At 43.6% G+C, this 18847-nt stretch overlaps 2 protein-coding genes across 6 annotated transcripts in view; one reads left to right on the forward strand and one right to left on the reverse strand.

The window, feature by feature from the left end:
- The window catches only part of HSPA4L (heat shock protein family A (Hsp70) member 4 like), a 653707-nt gene extending 642405 nt beyond the window's left edge, over window positions 1–11302 (forward strand). For all 5 annotated transcript variants that reach the window (XM_050946328.1, XM_050946329.1, XM_050946327.1 and 2 more), the window contains 3 exons: window positions 8086–8205; window positions 9858–10019; window positions 10604–11302. In XM_050946328.1, the coding sequence (XP_050802285.1) occupies window positions 8086–8205; window positions 9858–10019; window positions 10604–10798 (477 nt within the window). In that variant the 3' untranslated portion in view covers window positions 10799–11302. The remainder of the gene's footprint in view (window positions 1–8085; window positions 8206–9857; window positions 10020–10603) is intronic.
- LOC127047713 (WD repeat-containing protein 64-like) overlaps window positions 1–18847 on the reverse strand; it is a 110553-nt gene that overhangs the window by 11169 nt on the left and 80537 nt on the right. The window lies entirely within an intron of this gene.

Consider the following 18847-nt stretch of genomic DNA (forward strand, 5'->3'; position numbering starts at 1 on the left):
TAAAAAACCTTATCATTAAAGATGAAATACAGACATCCCTGTGTCTGAGCAGGTTTATCCATTAAAAAAGCCCTTTAAAGCATGTTCATGAACACTGGTATCAGGTTGTGATTCAGGATTAATGAAATCTTAAACTAGATACCCACATTTGCATCTGAAAATGTTTTTATGCTGTTGTGTGCAATGAATAGAGTAATTAGAATTTAGTGTACCACATTTGTCTAATATTGTGGTTGTATTTGAAGATTTTCATACCTTAATTTTTTTTCAGTTTTTTTGCCACCTGTTAAATGTCACCAGTAGGTGCCATCTGACCAAGTGGCACAAGGCTTTTCTGTGACTCTTGTAACTATTTTCCAGAAACTACTGGGTAAAATGTTAAATGCACATTTTTATAAAGGTATTTTTTAAAAATACTTTCCATGTGATAGACCTTAAGATGGCAGTCTTTGTTTTTTTTAATTCAATTGTGCTCATAGCTGAAATCTGCTTTGTTGCTGGCAGTGGGATTAGGTGCCTCAGCAATGATTCCTAACATCATGGGCATTCTCTACCTTTCATAATTACAATCTTGGACATTTAACTCTTAATAACCTCAAACTGAAAAATGCTTCATTCTCAAACAGTGTAGTGAAACTGCTGATTTAGTACTCCGCTGTTATCTATTTAGTGCCCGACTGCGCCACTCCCCCCCACCTCCCAAAAAAAATTAAGCCAGCATGATGAAAAATGTTTACAAAATCTTATGGGCAGTAGGTGAATTCTGAAAAATGGCTGCTGCACTGAGCGTTTGCTGATTGCCATAAGCCAACTGGGGGAGCTAGACAGATGAGATTCAGACTGTGATTGTCCTGCAAGACTGAGGCCACGTCCAGACTAGGGTATTAAAATCGATTTTAGATACGCAACTTCAGCTACATGAATAATGTAGCTGAAGTCGAATTTCTAAAATCGAGGTATTCGCCTGTCCAGATGGCGTGGCATCGATGTCCGCGGCTCTCCGTGTCGATTCCGGAACTCCGTTCGGGTTGATGGAGTTCTGGAATCGATGTAAGCGCGCTCGGGGATCGATACATCGCGTCCAGACTAGACGCGATATATCGATCCCCGAGCAATCGATTTTAACCCGCCGATGCCGCGGGTTAGTCTGGACGTGGGCTGAGAAAGTACGCACTCTTGCAAACAGGAGAGGTATTGTAAAGAATGCATAAAGGAGGAAAATGTAGATCCTTCCTCGAGTGTTTGCTCATATCGATTCCAATTAGGTGTGCGCGCGCCGCATGCATGTTCATCAGAAGATTTTTACCCTATCAACGCTCGGTGGGTCAGCTGGGCGCCCCCTGGAGTGGTGCTGCTATGCGCTATGACCCAGCGGCCCTTCAGTTCCTTCTTACCGCCCGTGACGGTCGTTGGAACTGTGGAGCGCGGCTTTGCTGATCTCCACATCCCTAACTACTCGTAGTTCTTTACTGTTACTGTGTCTATAGTTCGAGTTCTTGTAGTTATAGTTAGTCCTTATCTTTATAGTTAGTGTATATAGTTCAGGGAGGGATCGAGGATTAGCCCCTTTCCTCCACCCCGGTGCGGGCCCATGCCCAAGGCACCGGGATTCAAACCGTGCTCGGCATGCCAAAAGCCGATGCTAGTAGAGGATCCCGATGACTCCTGCCTCAAGTGCTTAGGGGAATCCCACCTTCCTGATAAGGTGCCGCATTTGCAAGTACTTTAAACCAAGGACTTTTGATTGAAGCAGCTCCTCACGGAGTCGGCACTTAGTCCTGCAGCATCAGCGCCGAGCGCCCAACAGCCTGCTTCGGTAAGGAGCGCCCCTCCGGCACCAGACCACTCTGGTACTGAGAAGGAGTCCTGGCACTGACCCTTACCAGCATTGACATCTACTCGGCACTGCTTCCTGTCCCCAAGACCTGGGAAGCAACATAGTGCCTCAACTTTGGCTGCACGGAAGGAGCGCTCTTCCAAGACGGCTCATCCAGCACCATCATCTGCCACAGCACCGTATACTGCGACTCCACAGATTGCGGCTCTGCCAAGCTCGGCACCATCTATTCCGGTCCCACAAAGGCCATTGAGTCCGGTTCCTGACAGCTCCCTTGCTCATGCTGTGGTAGAACTTGCCCTCCCTTCTATGCCGGAGACCTTCTCCATGGCAAGGGAGCTCATCGCAGTGACGGAGTCAACACGGCCTCAATCCCCGGCACCGCTGGTACAGGTCATACAATCCATCGGCAAGCTGGCCATGATAAGGCCTCCTTCCATTGGTCCACCAGAGAGACGTCGTTCAAGATCCCGGTCTCGCAAATGCTCTCGATCGCGCCATTCCCACTCTTGGCACCGCTCTCCATCGCGGCACCAGTCGCACTCGCGGCACAGTTTGACATCTCGTTCACCAGACAGATACTCCTGGTACTGATCTCAGCACCGTGTATCCCGCAGTCGCTCCAGACGAAGGGACTCGATCTCGGTCGACCTCCCGGCACCGATACTGTAGAAGGTCCCGGTCTCGCTCGCGGTACCTTTACAGCTCCTGGTACTGCCCCGGCCCGAGCGTCGAGATCAGTGGCGCCCTCTCAGGGCCTATCGGCACCGCCGTGACCTTCCAGACACACATCGGTGTCATCGCAGGCTGGTAGCACATTCTATCATCAGGAGCGTGACTGACATCCCCAGCCATATATTCTCGGAGAGACAGAGCCATGAGCAAGGGCCTTATCACTGGTCCTTCTGCACACCGTGGGCATACCACCAAAGCCAAGGTGCACCATCAGTGGCTCAACGGTCAGCCCCATCAGAACACTGGGCAGCAGAGGCGACAGTAAGCCGCCCCCCCACCCGCAGGCACGGACGAGGCGCCAATACCATCTGCAGTCGCCGAGGTTCCACCGGATGCAGATAATGCCCATCAAGTGCAGGAGCCACCACAGGACCCTTTGGTCCAGGCCTCTCCTCCTCCTCGCCTGATGAGGCGGTGGCAGGGACATCCTCCTCGGGCCCTCCACTAATTGACCTCAGGGCCCATCAGGACCTTTTGCGCTGAGTGGCTCAGAATATGAACTTGCAGGTGGAGGAGGTCCCTGAAATAGAGGACCTGGTCGTGGATATCCTATCAGCTGATGCACCTACTAGAGTCGCTCTTCCGTTCATCCGCACTATACAGGCTAATGTGGACACCATTTGGGAATCCCCAGCTTCAATTCCACCTACAGCAAGGGGAGTAGAGAGGAAATATATGGTCCCCTCAAAGGGGTACGAATATCTCTACACTCACCCGCCTCCTTGCTCTCTAATTGTCCAATCGGTGAACGAATGAGAGCGTCATGGCCAGCCAGCCCTGGCTCCTAAGTCAAAGGAGGCTAGGCGTATGGACCTACTAGGCCACAAAATATACTCGGCGAGGGGCCTCCAGCTTAGGGCTGGCGAACCAATAAGCCCTCCTAAGTAGGTATAACTTTAACACTTGGGTGTCCCTGGGGAAGTTTACGGAGCTTCTTCCCCAGGAGTCCTGTCAAGAATTCACGGCCCTACTTGAGGAGGGTAAAAAGGTAGCGAGAACCGCCCTCCAGGCCTCTCTAGATGTAGTGGACTCTGTGGCCAGAACTCTGGCATCAGGAGTAATGATGAGGCGTATTTCCTGGCTCCAGGTATCCGGCCTTCCCCCTGAATTGCAACAAACTATTCAGGATTTACCCTTTGAAGGCCAGGGCCTTTTCTCAGACAAGACTGACCTCAGGTTGCAAAGCCTGAAGGACAATCGCGTTATAATGCACTCACTTGGTATGCACACACCAGTGACCCAACGCAGGACCTTCAGGCCCCAGCTACACCATCCTAACGCCCAGACTAGGCTGCGTCAGGATGTTACTAGAAGGCGTGGCAAGGGGAATTGTCGGAGACAGTCTGGCCCTCAAGGAGCTCAAAATCAGACGCCCCCTAAAACCACCAGCGGAGCCTAAGCAGAACTTTTGATGAGACAGCCCACCAGTTACCCCACCGGATCCTTCTCCTCCCTTTTTCAACCGCCTCTCCTGATTCTTCCCTGTCTGGTCCCAGCTAATTTCAGATCGCTGGGTCCTGTGCATGGTGGAGGAGGGATACCTCCTCTAGTTTGCCTCAGCCCTGCCTTCCCACCCTCCCTACCTGTCCCTCTTCAGGGACCCCTCTCACGAGCAATTCCTCCTACAAGAGGTCCAGTCGCTCCTAGCCATGGGAGCCATAGAGGAGGTGCTAAAGGACATGAGAGGCAAGGGGTTTTATTCCCACTACTTCTTAATCCCCAAGGCAAAGGGAGGTCTATGACCGATCCTAGACCTGTGAGAACTCAACAAAATCATGATAAAGCTGAAGTTCCGCATGGTATCCCTGGGGACCATTATCCTATCCCTGGATCCGGGAGACTGGTATGCTGCCCTTGATATGAAGGATGCATATTTCCACGTCGCAATTTACCCACCACACAGACAGTATCTCCGTTTTGTGGCCAACCACCAACACTTCCAGTTTACTGTACTTCCGTTTGGCCTTTCTACAGCTCCGCGTGTCTTCACAAAGTGCATGGCTGTAGTCGCCGCCTCCCTCTGCCGTCGTCCCTCTACCTGTATCTCGACGATTGGCTCATTCGAGGGACTTCCCAGTGGCAAGTATTACAGCACCTGCACATCGTCAGAGACCTCTTCAGGAGCCTAGGTCTCATGATCAACACGGAAAAGTCTACCCTCATGCCCTCGCAGAGAATAGACTTCATTGGAGCGGTTCTGGACTCCAATCTGGCGAGAGCTTGCCTCCTGCAGTCGCATTTTCAGACAAAGGCTTCATTAATCCAAAGTATTCAAACCTTCCCGACAACGTCGGTGCGCACCTGCCTCAGCCTAGTAGGTCACATGGCCTCCTGCACCTTCATGACCAAGCACGCCAGGCTACGCCTCCATCCCTTCCAAGCCTGGCTTGCTTCAGTGTACCAACCACGCAGACAGCCCAGACTCAGTGCTCACTATCCCCAGGAAGCTTCTGGGCTCCCTAACCTGGTGGCTAGACCCCACTCTAGTCTGTGCAGGGATGCCATTCCACCCAGCTCAACCCTCAATGGCCCTAACCACGGATGCATCATCTCTGGTTGGGGTGCCCACCTCGGAGGACTCCGCACTCAAGGCCTCTGGTCGCCTGGAGAACTGGCTTTACAAATCAATGTGCGGGAGCTGAGAGCAGTTCACCTACCATGCCAGGTGTTTCGAGACCATCTCCAAGGCCGTTGTGTATCAGTGTTCATGGACGACACAATGGCCATGTTTTACATAAACAAGCAGGGCGGAGCACGCTCCTTCCTCCTTTGCAAAGAAGCCGTCCACCTTTGGAACTTTTGCATAGCCCACTCCATCGAATTGGTAGCGTCTTTTTTTCTCCCAGGAGTCCAGAACACCCTGGCAATCACCTCAGCAGATCTTTCCTGTCTCACGAGTGGTCAATTCGCCCGGACGTCATCCATTCTGTTTTCCAGAAGTGGGGGTTTCCCCACATAGACCTATTCGCCTCCCAACAGAACAGGAAATGCCAGGTGTTCTGCTCCTTCCAGGGATGCTCCCCGGGCTCCCTCTCAGATGCATTCCTGATCCTGTGAAAGAGGCATCCACTTTATGCCTTCCCACTGTTTCCACTCGTCCACAGAGTCCTACTCAGCTCCGCAGGGACAGTGCCCACATGATCCTGATTGCTCCAGCGTGGCCGAGGCAACACTGGTACACCACGTTGTTCAACCTCTCAGTGGCAGACCCGATTTCCCTGCCACTCTGGCCGGACTTCATAACACACGACTTTGGGAGGCTTCACCATCTGGATCTGCAGTCCCTTCATCTCACAGCTTGTTGCTACATGGTTGAGCCAGTCTGAATTGCGTTGCTCTGCCTCGGTCCAACAGGTGCTCTTGGGCAGTAGGAAGCCTTCCACTGGGATGACATATCTCGCCAAGTGGAAGCATTTCTCCTGTTGGTGCGCTCAGCGTAACTTAGTGCCCAGGCAGGTATCCGTTCCCACTGTCCTGGACTACCTCTGATCCCTAAAAGAACAGGGCCTAGCGGTCTCTTCCATAAAGATGCATCTGGCAGCCATTTCCGCCTTCCATCCAGGGGAAAATGACCAGTTTTAATCTTATCTCACCCGATAGTCTCAAGGTTCTTCAAAGGACTGGAACGTTTGTATCCTCAAGTTAGACGCCCAACCCCTACCTGGGATCTAAACCTGGTGCTAGCCAAGCTTATGGGTGCTCCTTTCGAACCACTGGCTACCTGCTCACTGCTGTACCTTTCCTGAAAGACAGCCTTCCTCATCGCTATTACTTCGGCGAGACGAGTATCTGAGCTTCGGGCTTTGACAGCAGACCCCCCGTACACTGTATTCCATAAGGACAAGGTACAGCTGCGACCGCACCCCTTTCCTCCCTAAGGTGGTGTCTGCCTTTCATGTCAACCAAGACATCTTCCTCCTAGTCGTCTTCCCGAAGCCGCACTCATCGTGTCGGGAACAACAGCTACACAGCCTGGACGTCCGCAGGGCTCTAGCCTTTTATATCGAAAGAACCAAACCCTTCCGAAAGCAGCTCTTTGTAGTTGTTGCAGACCGGATGAAAGGCTTACCAGTCTCTTCCCAACAGATTTCATCTTGGGTAACATCCTGCATTCGCACATGCTATGAATTGGTTCACGTTCGGGCTAGCCACCTCACCGCCCACTCTACTCGGGTGCAAGCTTCATCTGCTGCCTTTCTGGCCCACGTCCCCATCCAGGAAATATGTCGGGCAGCTACCTGGTCATTGATTCACACCTTTGCCGCACATTACGCATTGGTTCAACAGTCCAAAGATGATGCAGCATTTGGCTCAGCAGTTCTGCATTTTGTAACATCTCGCTCCAACCCACCGCCTAGGTAAGGCTTGGGAATCACCTAATTGGAATCAATATGAGCAAGCACTCGAAGAAGAAAACACGGTTACTCACCTTTGTAACTGTTGTTTTTTTGAGATGTGTTGCTCATATCCATTCCAGACCCACCCTTCTTCCCCTCTGTCGGAGCAGCCGGCAAGAAGGAACTGAAGGGCCGTTGGGTCGGCAGGGGTATATATCCAGCGCCATAGCAGTGTCACTCCAGGGGGCGCCCAGCCAACCCACCGAGTGTTGCTAGGGTAAAAATCTTCCGATGAGCATGCGTGCGGCACACGCACACCTAATTGGAATGGATATGAGCAACACATCTCAAAGAACAACAGTTACAAAGGTGAGTAACCGTCTTTTCTGGCAGTTGTCCGTTTCCTGGCGTTATTTGGCTTGATGCCTACTGAATGATTACAGTCGAGTTGTGACCTCTCACAAACCAAGAGTGTCTTACAAGGATAATAACTTGAATTCTAATAGACTTCAAAAATATATTAAAAGTAACTCCATATATTACCCCAGCCAACTTGTTGTGGCACTCAAATCCTATTTCTTAGATGGTTCTCTTCCCTATTATATAAGTCTCTCACAATATTAGTTCTAATTGTAATCTATGGCAAAACATTTTACTGTAGGACAGGAGTTGACAACCTTTCAAAAGTGGTGTGCCAAATCTTCATTTATTCACTGTAACTTAAGGTTTCGCATGCCAGTAATACATGTTAACATTTTTAGAAGGTCTCCTTCTATAAGTCTATACTATATAACTAAACTATTGTATGTAAAGTAAATAAGGCTTTTAAAATGTTTTAAGAAGCTTTATTTAAAATTAAATTAAAATGCAGAGCCCCCCAAACTGGTGGCCAGGACCTGGGAAGTGTGAGTGCCACTGAAAATCAGCTCGCATGCCGCCTTCGGCATCCGTGCCATAGGTTGCCTATCCCTGCTGTAGGATATCCACCCAGACAGGGACAAGGTATTTTTACCTTACTGTCACATTCAGGCACTGAGTTGGCTAAGCATAAATGTTTGCAGGGGAAAGAACAGCTTAATTAAAAGTGCAATTTTGGAATTCTTCAGAACTTAAGTTTAGTTCTGTTTTGGAGGTAATTATACAATGTGCCATGGTCTTTGTGTTTTATACTTACAGAAATTTGGTCAGCCTATTCAGGAAAGGTTTATGGAACATGAAGAAAGACCAAAAGCTTTAAATGACCTGGGAAAGAAGGTCCAGCTTCTAATGAAAGCAGTAGAAGCATTCAAAAATAAGGTACAAATTAATACAGTTGGGGAATGGGGGTTATCTAGGTGAGTAAACTTAAAAAAAAAAAAAAACAAAAACTAAGGGCTTGTCTACACTTAATGCTGCAGTGGCACAGCTACACTGCTGTAGTGCTTCACGGAAGACACCATCTATGCCGATAAGATGGCATCTCCACTTAGCTTAGATCATCCACCTCCCTGAGAGGTAGTAGTTATCAATTGGAGAAGCCCATTGACATAGTGTTGTCTACAACAGGAGTTAAGTTGGTATAACTGTGACACTCAGGGTTGTGAATTTTCCACATGCCTGAGAAACAGTTACACTGACATAAGTTGCTAGCATAGACCAACCCTAAGTCTAGGAATAAAGTTTTCAAAGGCACTTACCATATAGACGCAATAATAAGCCAATCCCCTCCCCACCCCCCCCGATGAATAAGTAAAAATGGAAAATTTTTATGACCTGTTCAAACCTATAATTCGGGGGTCAGCAAACTTTGGCTCCCGGGCCATCAGGATAAGCTGCTGGTGGGTGGAGATAGTTAGTTTACCTTGAGCATCTGCAGGCATGAAGGTAAACCTAAGTAAACAAAGTGGCAGCTGCTTACCCTGAAGGGCTGAGACAGCAACTGGTAGGGAAATATTTGTTGGGGGGGGGGAGGGCTGGGAAGCTGGGGGTCAGGGGAGTAACACCTATGACCACCCCCCACATAACCCCAGCCCGGGACACCCACACACTCCCCCCTTCCCACCTTATCTGGGGAGGGTATCTCTGGCCTGGCTGGAGCTGCTCTGGCAGGCTGGGCAGCATGGGTGGCGCAGCTGCAGGCTGTTCAGTGGGCTGGGCCAAGCAGCATGCTCCGGTGCCCAGGCAGTGTGGCCACAGCCTGCTCTGGGGGGTGGGGCTGAGCGGCATGGCTGTAGCCTGCCAGCCCCAGAGCTGCAGCTGCTTCGGAGACTAGGGGGAGAGCAGTAGGGCCAAAAGTGGAGAGACTTTGGCCCCGTCTCTTCCCTTCTGGTTCTGCTGACTGTGCTGCCTCTCCTTGTGCCCTCTGTTGCGGGGATGGGCTGTGTCCTACCTCTCCATTTAAGCCAACACCCTTCTCTGGTGCTTTCCTTTTTTTACTTAAAAAATTCAGCATATGAATGAGTATATATGGTAGGTGCTTTTAGAAATACTATCCTAGAGTTTGAGGAAAAGGGTTTTTTGTATCAGTCAAATGAAATAATTCAAGATTTCAGTCTTCTACTTTATTTTAAGTGTAATTTTAGTTGGTGGGGATTGCCTACATGCATATGTTAAAATAAACTACTTATGGAAACTCATGTGATATATTGAACCATATTGGGCTCTGAGTTAGCTAAACTACATCAAACAACAGCTAATTGTAAATTTATAGAAATGCAAAATACAAATTTTTCTCTAGAGTGCTGTCTATAAGAGTATATTGAAGCACTTAAATATGAACAAAGATGAAACCTCCCTGTAAAGATTTTTTTTGAGATCCAAAGGTTTTCTTCCCTCTAAACTTTAATTCATGAATGGATTTATCATAGAAATTGTTGTAGTGCAATCCTGTTATACTCTAGACGTCTTTTACCAGAGTGAGCCCCATAAATTAATTGTGGTGTTTTAAAACAATACACTTCTCTTTTTAGGATGAAAAATATGATCATCTTGATCCTGCTGAGATGGAGAAAGTGGAAAAGTGTATCAGTGAAGCCATGAATTGGTTGAACACCAAAATGAATGCCCAGAATAAACTAAGTCTGACTCAGGATCCAGTTGTGAAGGTGGCAGAAATACTAGCAAAATCTAAGGTAAAGAAGCATCATTGTACCTATAAATCCTAATATAAGGAAGAAATCAATAGATAGTTACAGAAGTCACATTAATCTCAGGAGAATGGAGAGCAAAAAGGGGTGTTCCTCTACTTCTGCTAATAGGCTTTCCCCTGGTCTTGACCTAGAATAGTAAGTCTATAGGGTTTTTCACTAGAGACATGAATGGAAGGGGTGGTACCTTTTATTTAGTGTCTTAATCAATCCTACTCTTAGTGATATGGGATTAAATATTTCTCAGTGACGTTATTTGCTTTATACCTTAAGTAGTTGGTATTATTTTACTGCATCAGGCTTTATAGAAAATTGCCAACTTTACCAACTGAAACAATTTCAAAGTTCTTCAGCTAACTAGAATTAGATAGAACATCCATCATGCAGACTTTTCACACTTTAAACTCTAAAATAAAATCAGATTCCACAGAAAATCTGAAATAAAGGCCTCTCAGTTCTGTTGTTCTAGATAAACTGGAACTTCTCAAATGTATTCCTTAGTATAAGTTTTTAAATGCTTGTTTCACTACTAAATGAACATACTGTTTTTTCAATTCTAATATAATTAGGAATTGGATAGTTTCTGTAACCCTGTTATTTACAAGCCTAAGCCAAGGATGGAGCCCCCGAGTGAAGCTCAGACAAAAGCCAATGGTGAACACAATGGACCAGTAACTGGACAGAGTGGTGCTGAAACAAAACCAGATCCAGCAAAGGACAGTTCTCAGCAGACCAAACCATCTGGAGAAATGGAAGTGGACTAAATTTTTACGTATTTCTTTCACTTAATTAAAATAGTGCAAGTAACTACAGGGTCCATTCTTCTTTTATGTCTGGCACCACTACAAATGTTCAGTTATTCTTAGCCAACTTTCTGTCCTTTGTTCTTTGCAGTAGTTTTGAACGTGTTTTATATTGAGTGCCCTGCAATGTTAATTTCCATTGATGCTGCTTATGTGGAGCTTTAGCCGAATGTAGATTGTAAGTCAGTTTAAGCTTTCCCAATATATTTTATATCAAACATAGGATTGATTATAAATAGCAACAATCTACCTTATTTAAAGCTTTTATTGTGGATAAACCTCAGTTCCTTTATTCAGAAAAGGACACTGTATTGCACTACTGATGCTGAAGTATAGATTTAATTGCATCTTTATTTTGGAAAAAATATTGGAATTGAAGTGGTGTAAATATTGCCACTTGAAGCACTGACCTTTTTTCTAGTTATTGTACTGTTATTTAAATATTAAAATAGAGGCTAGCTAGCATACTAGTCTGTCTTGTTGAGAACTGTACGGTCTTTATATTTTTCATATAAAACATACAACCTTAGAAAAGAGCATTTTCTTAGTTTGAGTATCAACAACAAACAATTATAAAATAATAATAGTAAATTGGCTTTGTCATTTGTTCAAAATAATATTCTTAGTTGGCCTCCTCTTACGCTTGCACCAAATGTACTTGTGCTCATGGTAGACTGAGTTACAGTAGTATGCAAAGTTAGTCCTTGCAAATTCTATCTTACACTTTCAAAAAAAACATTGGATTTTATTTGCAGTTGTCTGGTTTTATTGGCTAGATATCCTATCAATTAAAACCAATACATGTTTTCTCAAGCAGCACATCTTGTACACCATTACAGGAGAAAGTTAAAACAACCCAAAACCCTAATATGCTAAAAGCCTGTTTATGAAGCAGTATTTAATTCTAAAGTGTGGATTTAAATCCTTTACATTAAATTGAAGTGAAAGCAGAAGGGACTATTTACACTATAATTGGCAAATGATCCTTATGAGGAGGGATGTTAGTGTGTACTCAATGCCTGCTTAATGTGTAGGAGCTGAATCGTTCCTGCCAAATGCAAGCAGATGCAGAAGTGTTGAGAAACCAAGGTTTATTTCAAATATATATTTGACTTGATCATATGTAAATTTATTGTAGTAAAAATCTACAGCCTTGTCCAATATCAGGTGGAGATTTTTATAATTTAAGAAAAGTGGCATCACTAGTCATAATAAGGAAGACTTGCAATGGGCAGTCATATAACTTGCTTTCACACATTGTCTTGTTGAGCTAACAGGCTAGTGGGGAAAAATTCTAATCTTACACTTCTTTACACTAACCTAGGAACCAGTTTAAATTTGAAACAGGAGTAATATGTTTTGAATCAATCTTAGGGAAAGGATTCACGAAATTGACATGATTAGATAGGCCAGTGACTATGCAGTGTTGTTGTATAGAGTTGGCACTCAGGGAAGTGCAGGTAGTATAGATAGCACTTTTTCTAGAAAAACTTTCACAAAATCCCTACTAAGGACTGAGGTGAGACCATAAGATGTTACCAGCTTGGGATCAAAGCCCAGCTCCAAATAGTACATCAAACCATTTTACCACCTAGTCCCATTGTTTTCAATCATGCATTCCAAAAGTAAGTTGTTCCATGTCTTTATTCTGTTTTAAGCTTATTACTGCTGTGGATTGACTAAGCAAAGATGTAAACAAATGTCAGGCTTTTTCAGCCCTTTCCTTAAGTGCAAGTGCTCACATTCCATCAGCATATTAATGAATAACAGACACAGGGAAGACTGTACCCCAGACTGTGTAGTATGACTGCAGTTCTTTCAGAGGAAAGATGTCTTTCGTAGGATTCAATAGTTTATATGGTCTTGACAGACTATAGTATATTTGTCTTCTGTTCTATCTTCACCCTAAAAAACAAGATTACATAAAGATAGTGCTGTATATATCACAGCAATAAAAAAAATGTTGATGTAATACAACAGGCTGAGGCTAACTAGTTAGCCTTTTGTTTTTAGAGACATGTAAGTTTTCTGCATTAAAGATGTTAATGGTGACCAAAAACAATCTGGGATCATGAATCATGGTAAAAAATGACTCACTTTAAAGTGAAACTTTGCATGTATTTTACTGAAGGGGAATAGATTTGCTATTTTTCTCTCTGACTTCATAAATTCAGACCTTAATTGCAAAATCTTAATTCCCCTGATGAAAAAATTGACCTTATTTAAAATTTTAGCTATCCTTATGAAATAGTATTTAAAGTAAAGTAGTTTTTCCATGCTTCCTAATGTTCAGAGTCCCCCCCCACACACCCATAGCTACAGTACTTCCTGTTCCTAAGTTAACAAATGTATGACTACATAGTTCAGTCTTACATCATACATCCCACTAGTATATGGCATGGCCTAGTATTCCAAACTGCTAGTGAACAGGTATTCATAAAACATACACTCAGGTGTTACCCAATAAGCCAATAATGTCACAATCAGCTACAATGTTAACTTTTGAATATAATGAAATTAACTAGGAGGTTCATTGAGGAAAATGATCTGTTAGAGGCTTTGAGACACAGTAGCAAAAAAGATACTGTAGAAATGTTTGCATGGTTTCCAAATTGGCTTTAAAAGTTTTTAAAACAAAGCATAAAAGAAAGAGGCACTATATATATTAAGTATAAATGTAAGGACAACAAATATTTGAAGGGTTGTACAAAATTATCTTAAATTGACAAGGTTCATATGTATTGCAAAGTTATATAGGAGTATTCCAAACACTTGTTTACTTACCTGTGCTCTCCCTCAGTCTTTTCTAGGTTTATGGTGGTAACGGTCTGCAGAAAGTAAGGATATTATCCAAAAACCTGTCAACATGGGTACAACTTCTAGATTTATTCCATGAGTAGTAATTGAGTTACCAGGAGTTAAGTTCCCCCTTCTGACAGTCTTGGGTTAAAACCTGTAGTTTCCAACTTTGAAAGCTTCAAAAAAGTGTATTGTGGATATTAAGATGTCCTAGTTTGATATTGTAGCAGGAAGTCTTACCTTAGGACAAATTTTGAAAGGTCTCCTTTGAGATTCATAGAACTGCTAGTAGTAAACAAAAACACACACACACACACACACACACACACACACACACCACACAGATTTTTCAGAATCACATATATAAAGCACACCTGCCAACCCTGAGAACAACAAAGCTATCATCTTAGGCAATGTGACACACCATTAGAATGATACACTTGTTTGGATACATAGTACTAGCAGTAGTGTATTTAGACTGTCCCGGCCTTGTGTTTGTGTTTATGCAATAAAAGGAGGAGATGGCTAGAACTTAAATGCTGGCATCTTAACTATGATAATTTTATAGTAGTCCACACATCTGAGCTGTTTTAGAAGACCCCTTAAGTTTTTTCCTGCAAGGGAAGAGGAAGATGCAGCAATGCCTTTTAGAATGGCATGGACTTTCTAAATCCAGTGGGAGTTTAAGTTTTATGGGTGTGGAAACAAATGTATTAAAAGTGAGCAGAGAATTGCTTTCAAGAACCGTCTTGATTAAAGTTTATTAGCTTAATTCCATTCAGTAGCTTAAAATAGTGAAAAATAAAATTTTACATAAACATACTGGTAAATAGAACTACAGAGTGAACATAGTGGAAGGCAGAATGTGTGGCTCTTCATTGGGTTGATCAAAGAAATCTCTAGCTTTGGTTTATAGTTTATGATGGAGTCATGAAAACAGCTAAGTGACTGTTTAGTTCAAAATTTTGTATCTTGCTGGCTTTCTTAATCTAGATTTGCGTCAGTAAGAACATGTGCATTGATTCAGTATACAGGAATCTTAATTATAAACAAATGGACTGAAAACAATTTTAAAATTCATTTCCCCCACTTCTTATTAAACACAAACTGATTCTACTGCTGTCTTCCTTTGTCTGTTATTAACCCTTTGACTCTTGGTCATTGAAATCTGGCACCAATGCAAGTTGGTGAATAGGATTAAAGAGGAGGCCTTCCTTTCTTCCCCCCATCTCCATGAAGTCTCTGTTTGATAGTTAAAGCATTGTGCTTCTGTATATACCTGAAAATTTACACCAGGAAACTTAAGGGTCCTGTAGCATACTGCAGTTGTACCATGTCTGTCTGAAGGTAACTTAGGTCACCATTACACAGCCTACAAAGGTAAAGCTGAGATGTATCATCGAGACAGTTAGAACTCAACAACAGGAGTGCCTGTTACAAACTTACTTACATATGCAGTGAGGGGTGGTTTGATACCTAAGAGTGAAAGGAAGTTGCTAGTCAAGCCATCAACCTGTGGCTTTAGCTGTTACTTTTTCAACCACGGTCCTGTGATTTCCCCTATAGTCAATTTATTTAAGATAGGCTGAAAAGTTCAACACTTCCCTGTATTTCTTCCACCTAAGAGTTCCTTTTCACTGCTTAGAGCACTTAATATCTGAGTATTTGACTCTGAACAAGACTCAAATATTGCATATTTTCTATGTCCTCTCCTCCCCCCCCAGCACCCGATAGAATGGAAATCACTGAGCAGGGTCCTTTTTTCCTGAGTTGGACTAACTACATGGTCTTACCTAACCCCCACTCCTGCTGTTTCATCAGAAAAAACCTCCCCTTTTGATGTTCACAAAATTCTTTCCTGTCACCCTGGCTTTATGGACTTTGCAATTAGTACCCTACCCCACTGTCTTCACAGATGAACATTGAACTGTAAATGTCTAAAATAGGTTAGGGTTGTGGGAGCAAGTCTGTTGATCTGCTTCAGAGAAGGCAGCAGATCTTACAGGACATTGTAATTTCATTCCCAGCAACCAGGATAGCTCTGACCTCTGTCCTTCAGCAGGGCTTCTAGCTCCAAAAACTACCACTGATCAATTTATTATTCAATTGGATTTCCATCTCGAAGGAAATTAAGCATAACTTCTCACTTTTACCTGCTTTACTTTATTGTGTATAGGCTTTGCATTGTGTGTTATGTATTGACACCTTCCTATGTGTACTTTTCTCCTTCAATATTAAGGTAGCCCATCTTGCCTGCATTTAGGCTTTAACTTTCATTTCCTATTTCAGAGCCATAGACCCCTACTCACAATTATCTTTACTTTTTACCTCGTCCCCTCCTCCCCATTTAACAAGTGGACTCAGTCAAATGATGCTAAGAGAATTCCCTGCTTGAAAGGCACTGGATTTACAGCTCTTTAAACTGAAGTCCCTGGTTAGTTACAGGCAGTGATAGTGCCTGGCAAGTTTCCTTACACTGTTCTACTGCTTAATATCCCTTAACCAAGAAAGAGAGAGATCTTGCTACTTGTATTTTTAGTATCTCTCTCTTAGTACATTAAACTTTCTAAAGAGCTATGCATCAAAACAGTGGTCCAAAAAAAAAAAAAAAAAACCCACAACCAAAACCCCCCTGAAAATAGAAAACTTGTTACAGAGTATAGGAATAAAAAAAATCTTGTTACTAGGGAGTGAAATGTTGACTATTCAAGACTTCAATTAAAGGTTATTTTTCATTATACTTTTCGCTTGACAACAAGACAGCTGGAGTGTATATATAAACCTTATGCTTTAGAAAAATAGTAAAGTAAATTAGTAGATAAAGAATATTGAATGTTTTTCAGTGAATACTTTAGGAAGAATCCTGGTGATCTGGTCAACAATGTCCAACAGTTACATAAATGAGTAAATTAACTAGCATAATTCCTTTATAGTTGCATGTGATTGTTAATCTGAAATACACTGCCTCGTGAATATTTTCTCCTTGCTTAAGTTTTGTTGACCTGATATAACCATTTTAAAAAAAAAAAAGTTGCTTTTGGGTGTCTCAAACATCTACCATTGCATTGCAGAAACCACTGCAATGTTGTGATTTGAAGAATGCATTTTAAATTTGAAAATGAAGTTTGAATTAAATACAACCAGCCACCCATACTAAAAGTGCTGAAAAGTTGTAGCTAACTGTGGTTCATGACAAGGTAATTAAAAGTCATGCAACATCCAATATTTGTCATTTTTGTTTATGAATTCTAAACATATCTTCAGAAGGCAGGGGAAATGTGTGAAACTTGAATAAACTTACAGCAGTGTTAAAGTATGGAAAATGTTTGCTATGTATGTAAATTACATCTTTTAGTGATCGATCATGTGCAAATTGACGAATACTTCAGTTTATTTTTGAATGGCAACTCAGATTGTTGAGGTTGTGTATAATTTATAATAAATATATTAACATGCTACTTGAACCATAATCAATCCCGAGACTTTTTTTAAAGAGGTTTCAGAGTAGCAGTCATGTTAGTCTGTATCCGCAAAAACAGGAATACTTGTGGCACCTTACAGACTAATTTATTTCAGCATGAGCTTTCGTGAGCTACAGTTCTTCGGATGCATAGAATGGAACACACAGGAGATATTTATACATACAGAGAACATGAAAAGGTGGAAGTATGCATACCAACAGGAAGAGTCTAATCAATTGAGATGAGCTATCATCAGCAGGAGAAAAAAAAACTTTTGAAGAATGCTTGATAGAAATCTTGTAGGTGCTTGTGTCTGTCTGAGGGATTGGAGCAAATGCGGTTGTATCTTAGGCCATGGCTACACTTACAGTTCTGCAGCGCTGGTAGTTACAGCTGTGTTCGTACAGTTGTGTAGGGCCAGCGCTGCAGTGTGGCCACATTTGCAGCGCTGTTGGGAGTGGTGCATTGTGGGCAGCTATCCCAGCATTCAAGTGGCTGCAATGTGCTTTTCAAAAGAGGAGGTTGGGGTGGAATGTGACAGGGAGCGTGGAGGAGACAGAGAGAATGGATTTTTGGAGTTGACACTGTTCTCAGCTCCCTGCCTTGCAAGTTCTAAGGACTGGAAGACACACAGTGCCTACCTTCAATCATTTTAAAAGTTCTGACCCCTTCGCCCACCCCTCTCTCATTCACTAAATGCAAATTATGCACTCCTAAATAGACGTCAGACCAGATAAGCATCTGCTCAACATGGACTTCCCCCTCCCCCTCTGCCGTGTGATCATGCTGTTTCTCTCTTCAAGCAAACAGTGGTGAACATTCCAAAGTAATTCCCCTGCTGGCCTCCGCTCGCTCAGCAAACAGGAGCTGTGTTTGTTTGTTTTTTAAATACGCAGTTTGGCTGAACTCCGAGCTCTCCCTTTCTTCCGATTTGTTGTGGACAGGAATTCTGGGATACCTCCTTATACCCCGGAGGTCAATAAAAGCGCTGGTGGGGTCCAAACTCGCTGACCAGCGCTGGATCACCAGCGCTGGAATCGCTACACCCGAGGCTCGACCGGGTGTACAGCCAGCGCTGCAACCAGGGAGTTGCAGCGCTGGCTGTGCTTTGCAAGTGTGGCCACATCCTAAGTTGCAGCGCTGCAACCCCCTCACCAGCGCTGCAACTCTCTAGTGTAGCCATGACCTTAGAGCTTGGCTGTAGGCAATGGATTGTGTGGTGTGTCCTGGATGGAAGCTGGAGGCATGGACGCAAATCTGACATCAGGAATCTTAACATTCAAAAACCAGTGGGAGAACACTTCAACCTCTCTAACCACTCAGTGACAGACTTGAAGGTGGCAATTTTGCAACAAAAAAACTTCAAAAAACAGACTCCAAAGAGACTGCTGAACTCTAATATGCAAATTAGATACAATTAACTCAAGCCTAAACAGACTGGGAATGGTTGGGTCATTATACTAATTGAATCTATTTCCCTATGTTAAGTTATCCTCACACCTTCTATGGGTCATCTTAATTATCACTTCAAAAGTTTTTTTTCCTCCTGCTGATGACAGCTCATCTCAATTGATCAGACTCTTCCTGTTGGTATGCATACTTCCACTTTTCGTGTTCCCTGTATGTATAAATATCTCCTGTGTGTTCCAGTCTATGCATCCGAAGAAGTGAGCTGTAGCTCACGAAAGCTCATGCTGAAATAAATGTTAGTCTCTAAGGTGCCACAAGTACTCCTGTTTTTTTTAAATAG

This window comes from Gopherus flavomarginatus, chromosome 3, assembly GCF_025201925.1.
Source record: "Gopherus flavomarginatus isolate rGopFla2 chromosome 3, rGopFla2.mat.asm, whole genome shotgun sequence".
NCBI lineage: Eukaryota > Metazoa > Chordata > Testudines > Testudinidae > Gopherus > Gopherus flavomarginatus.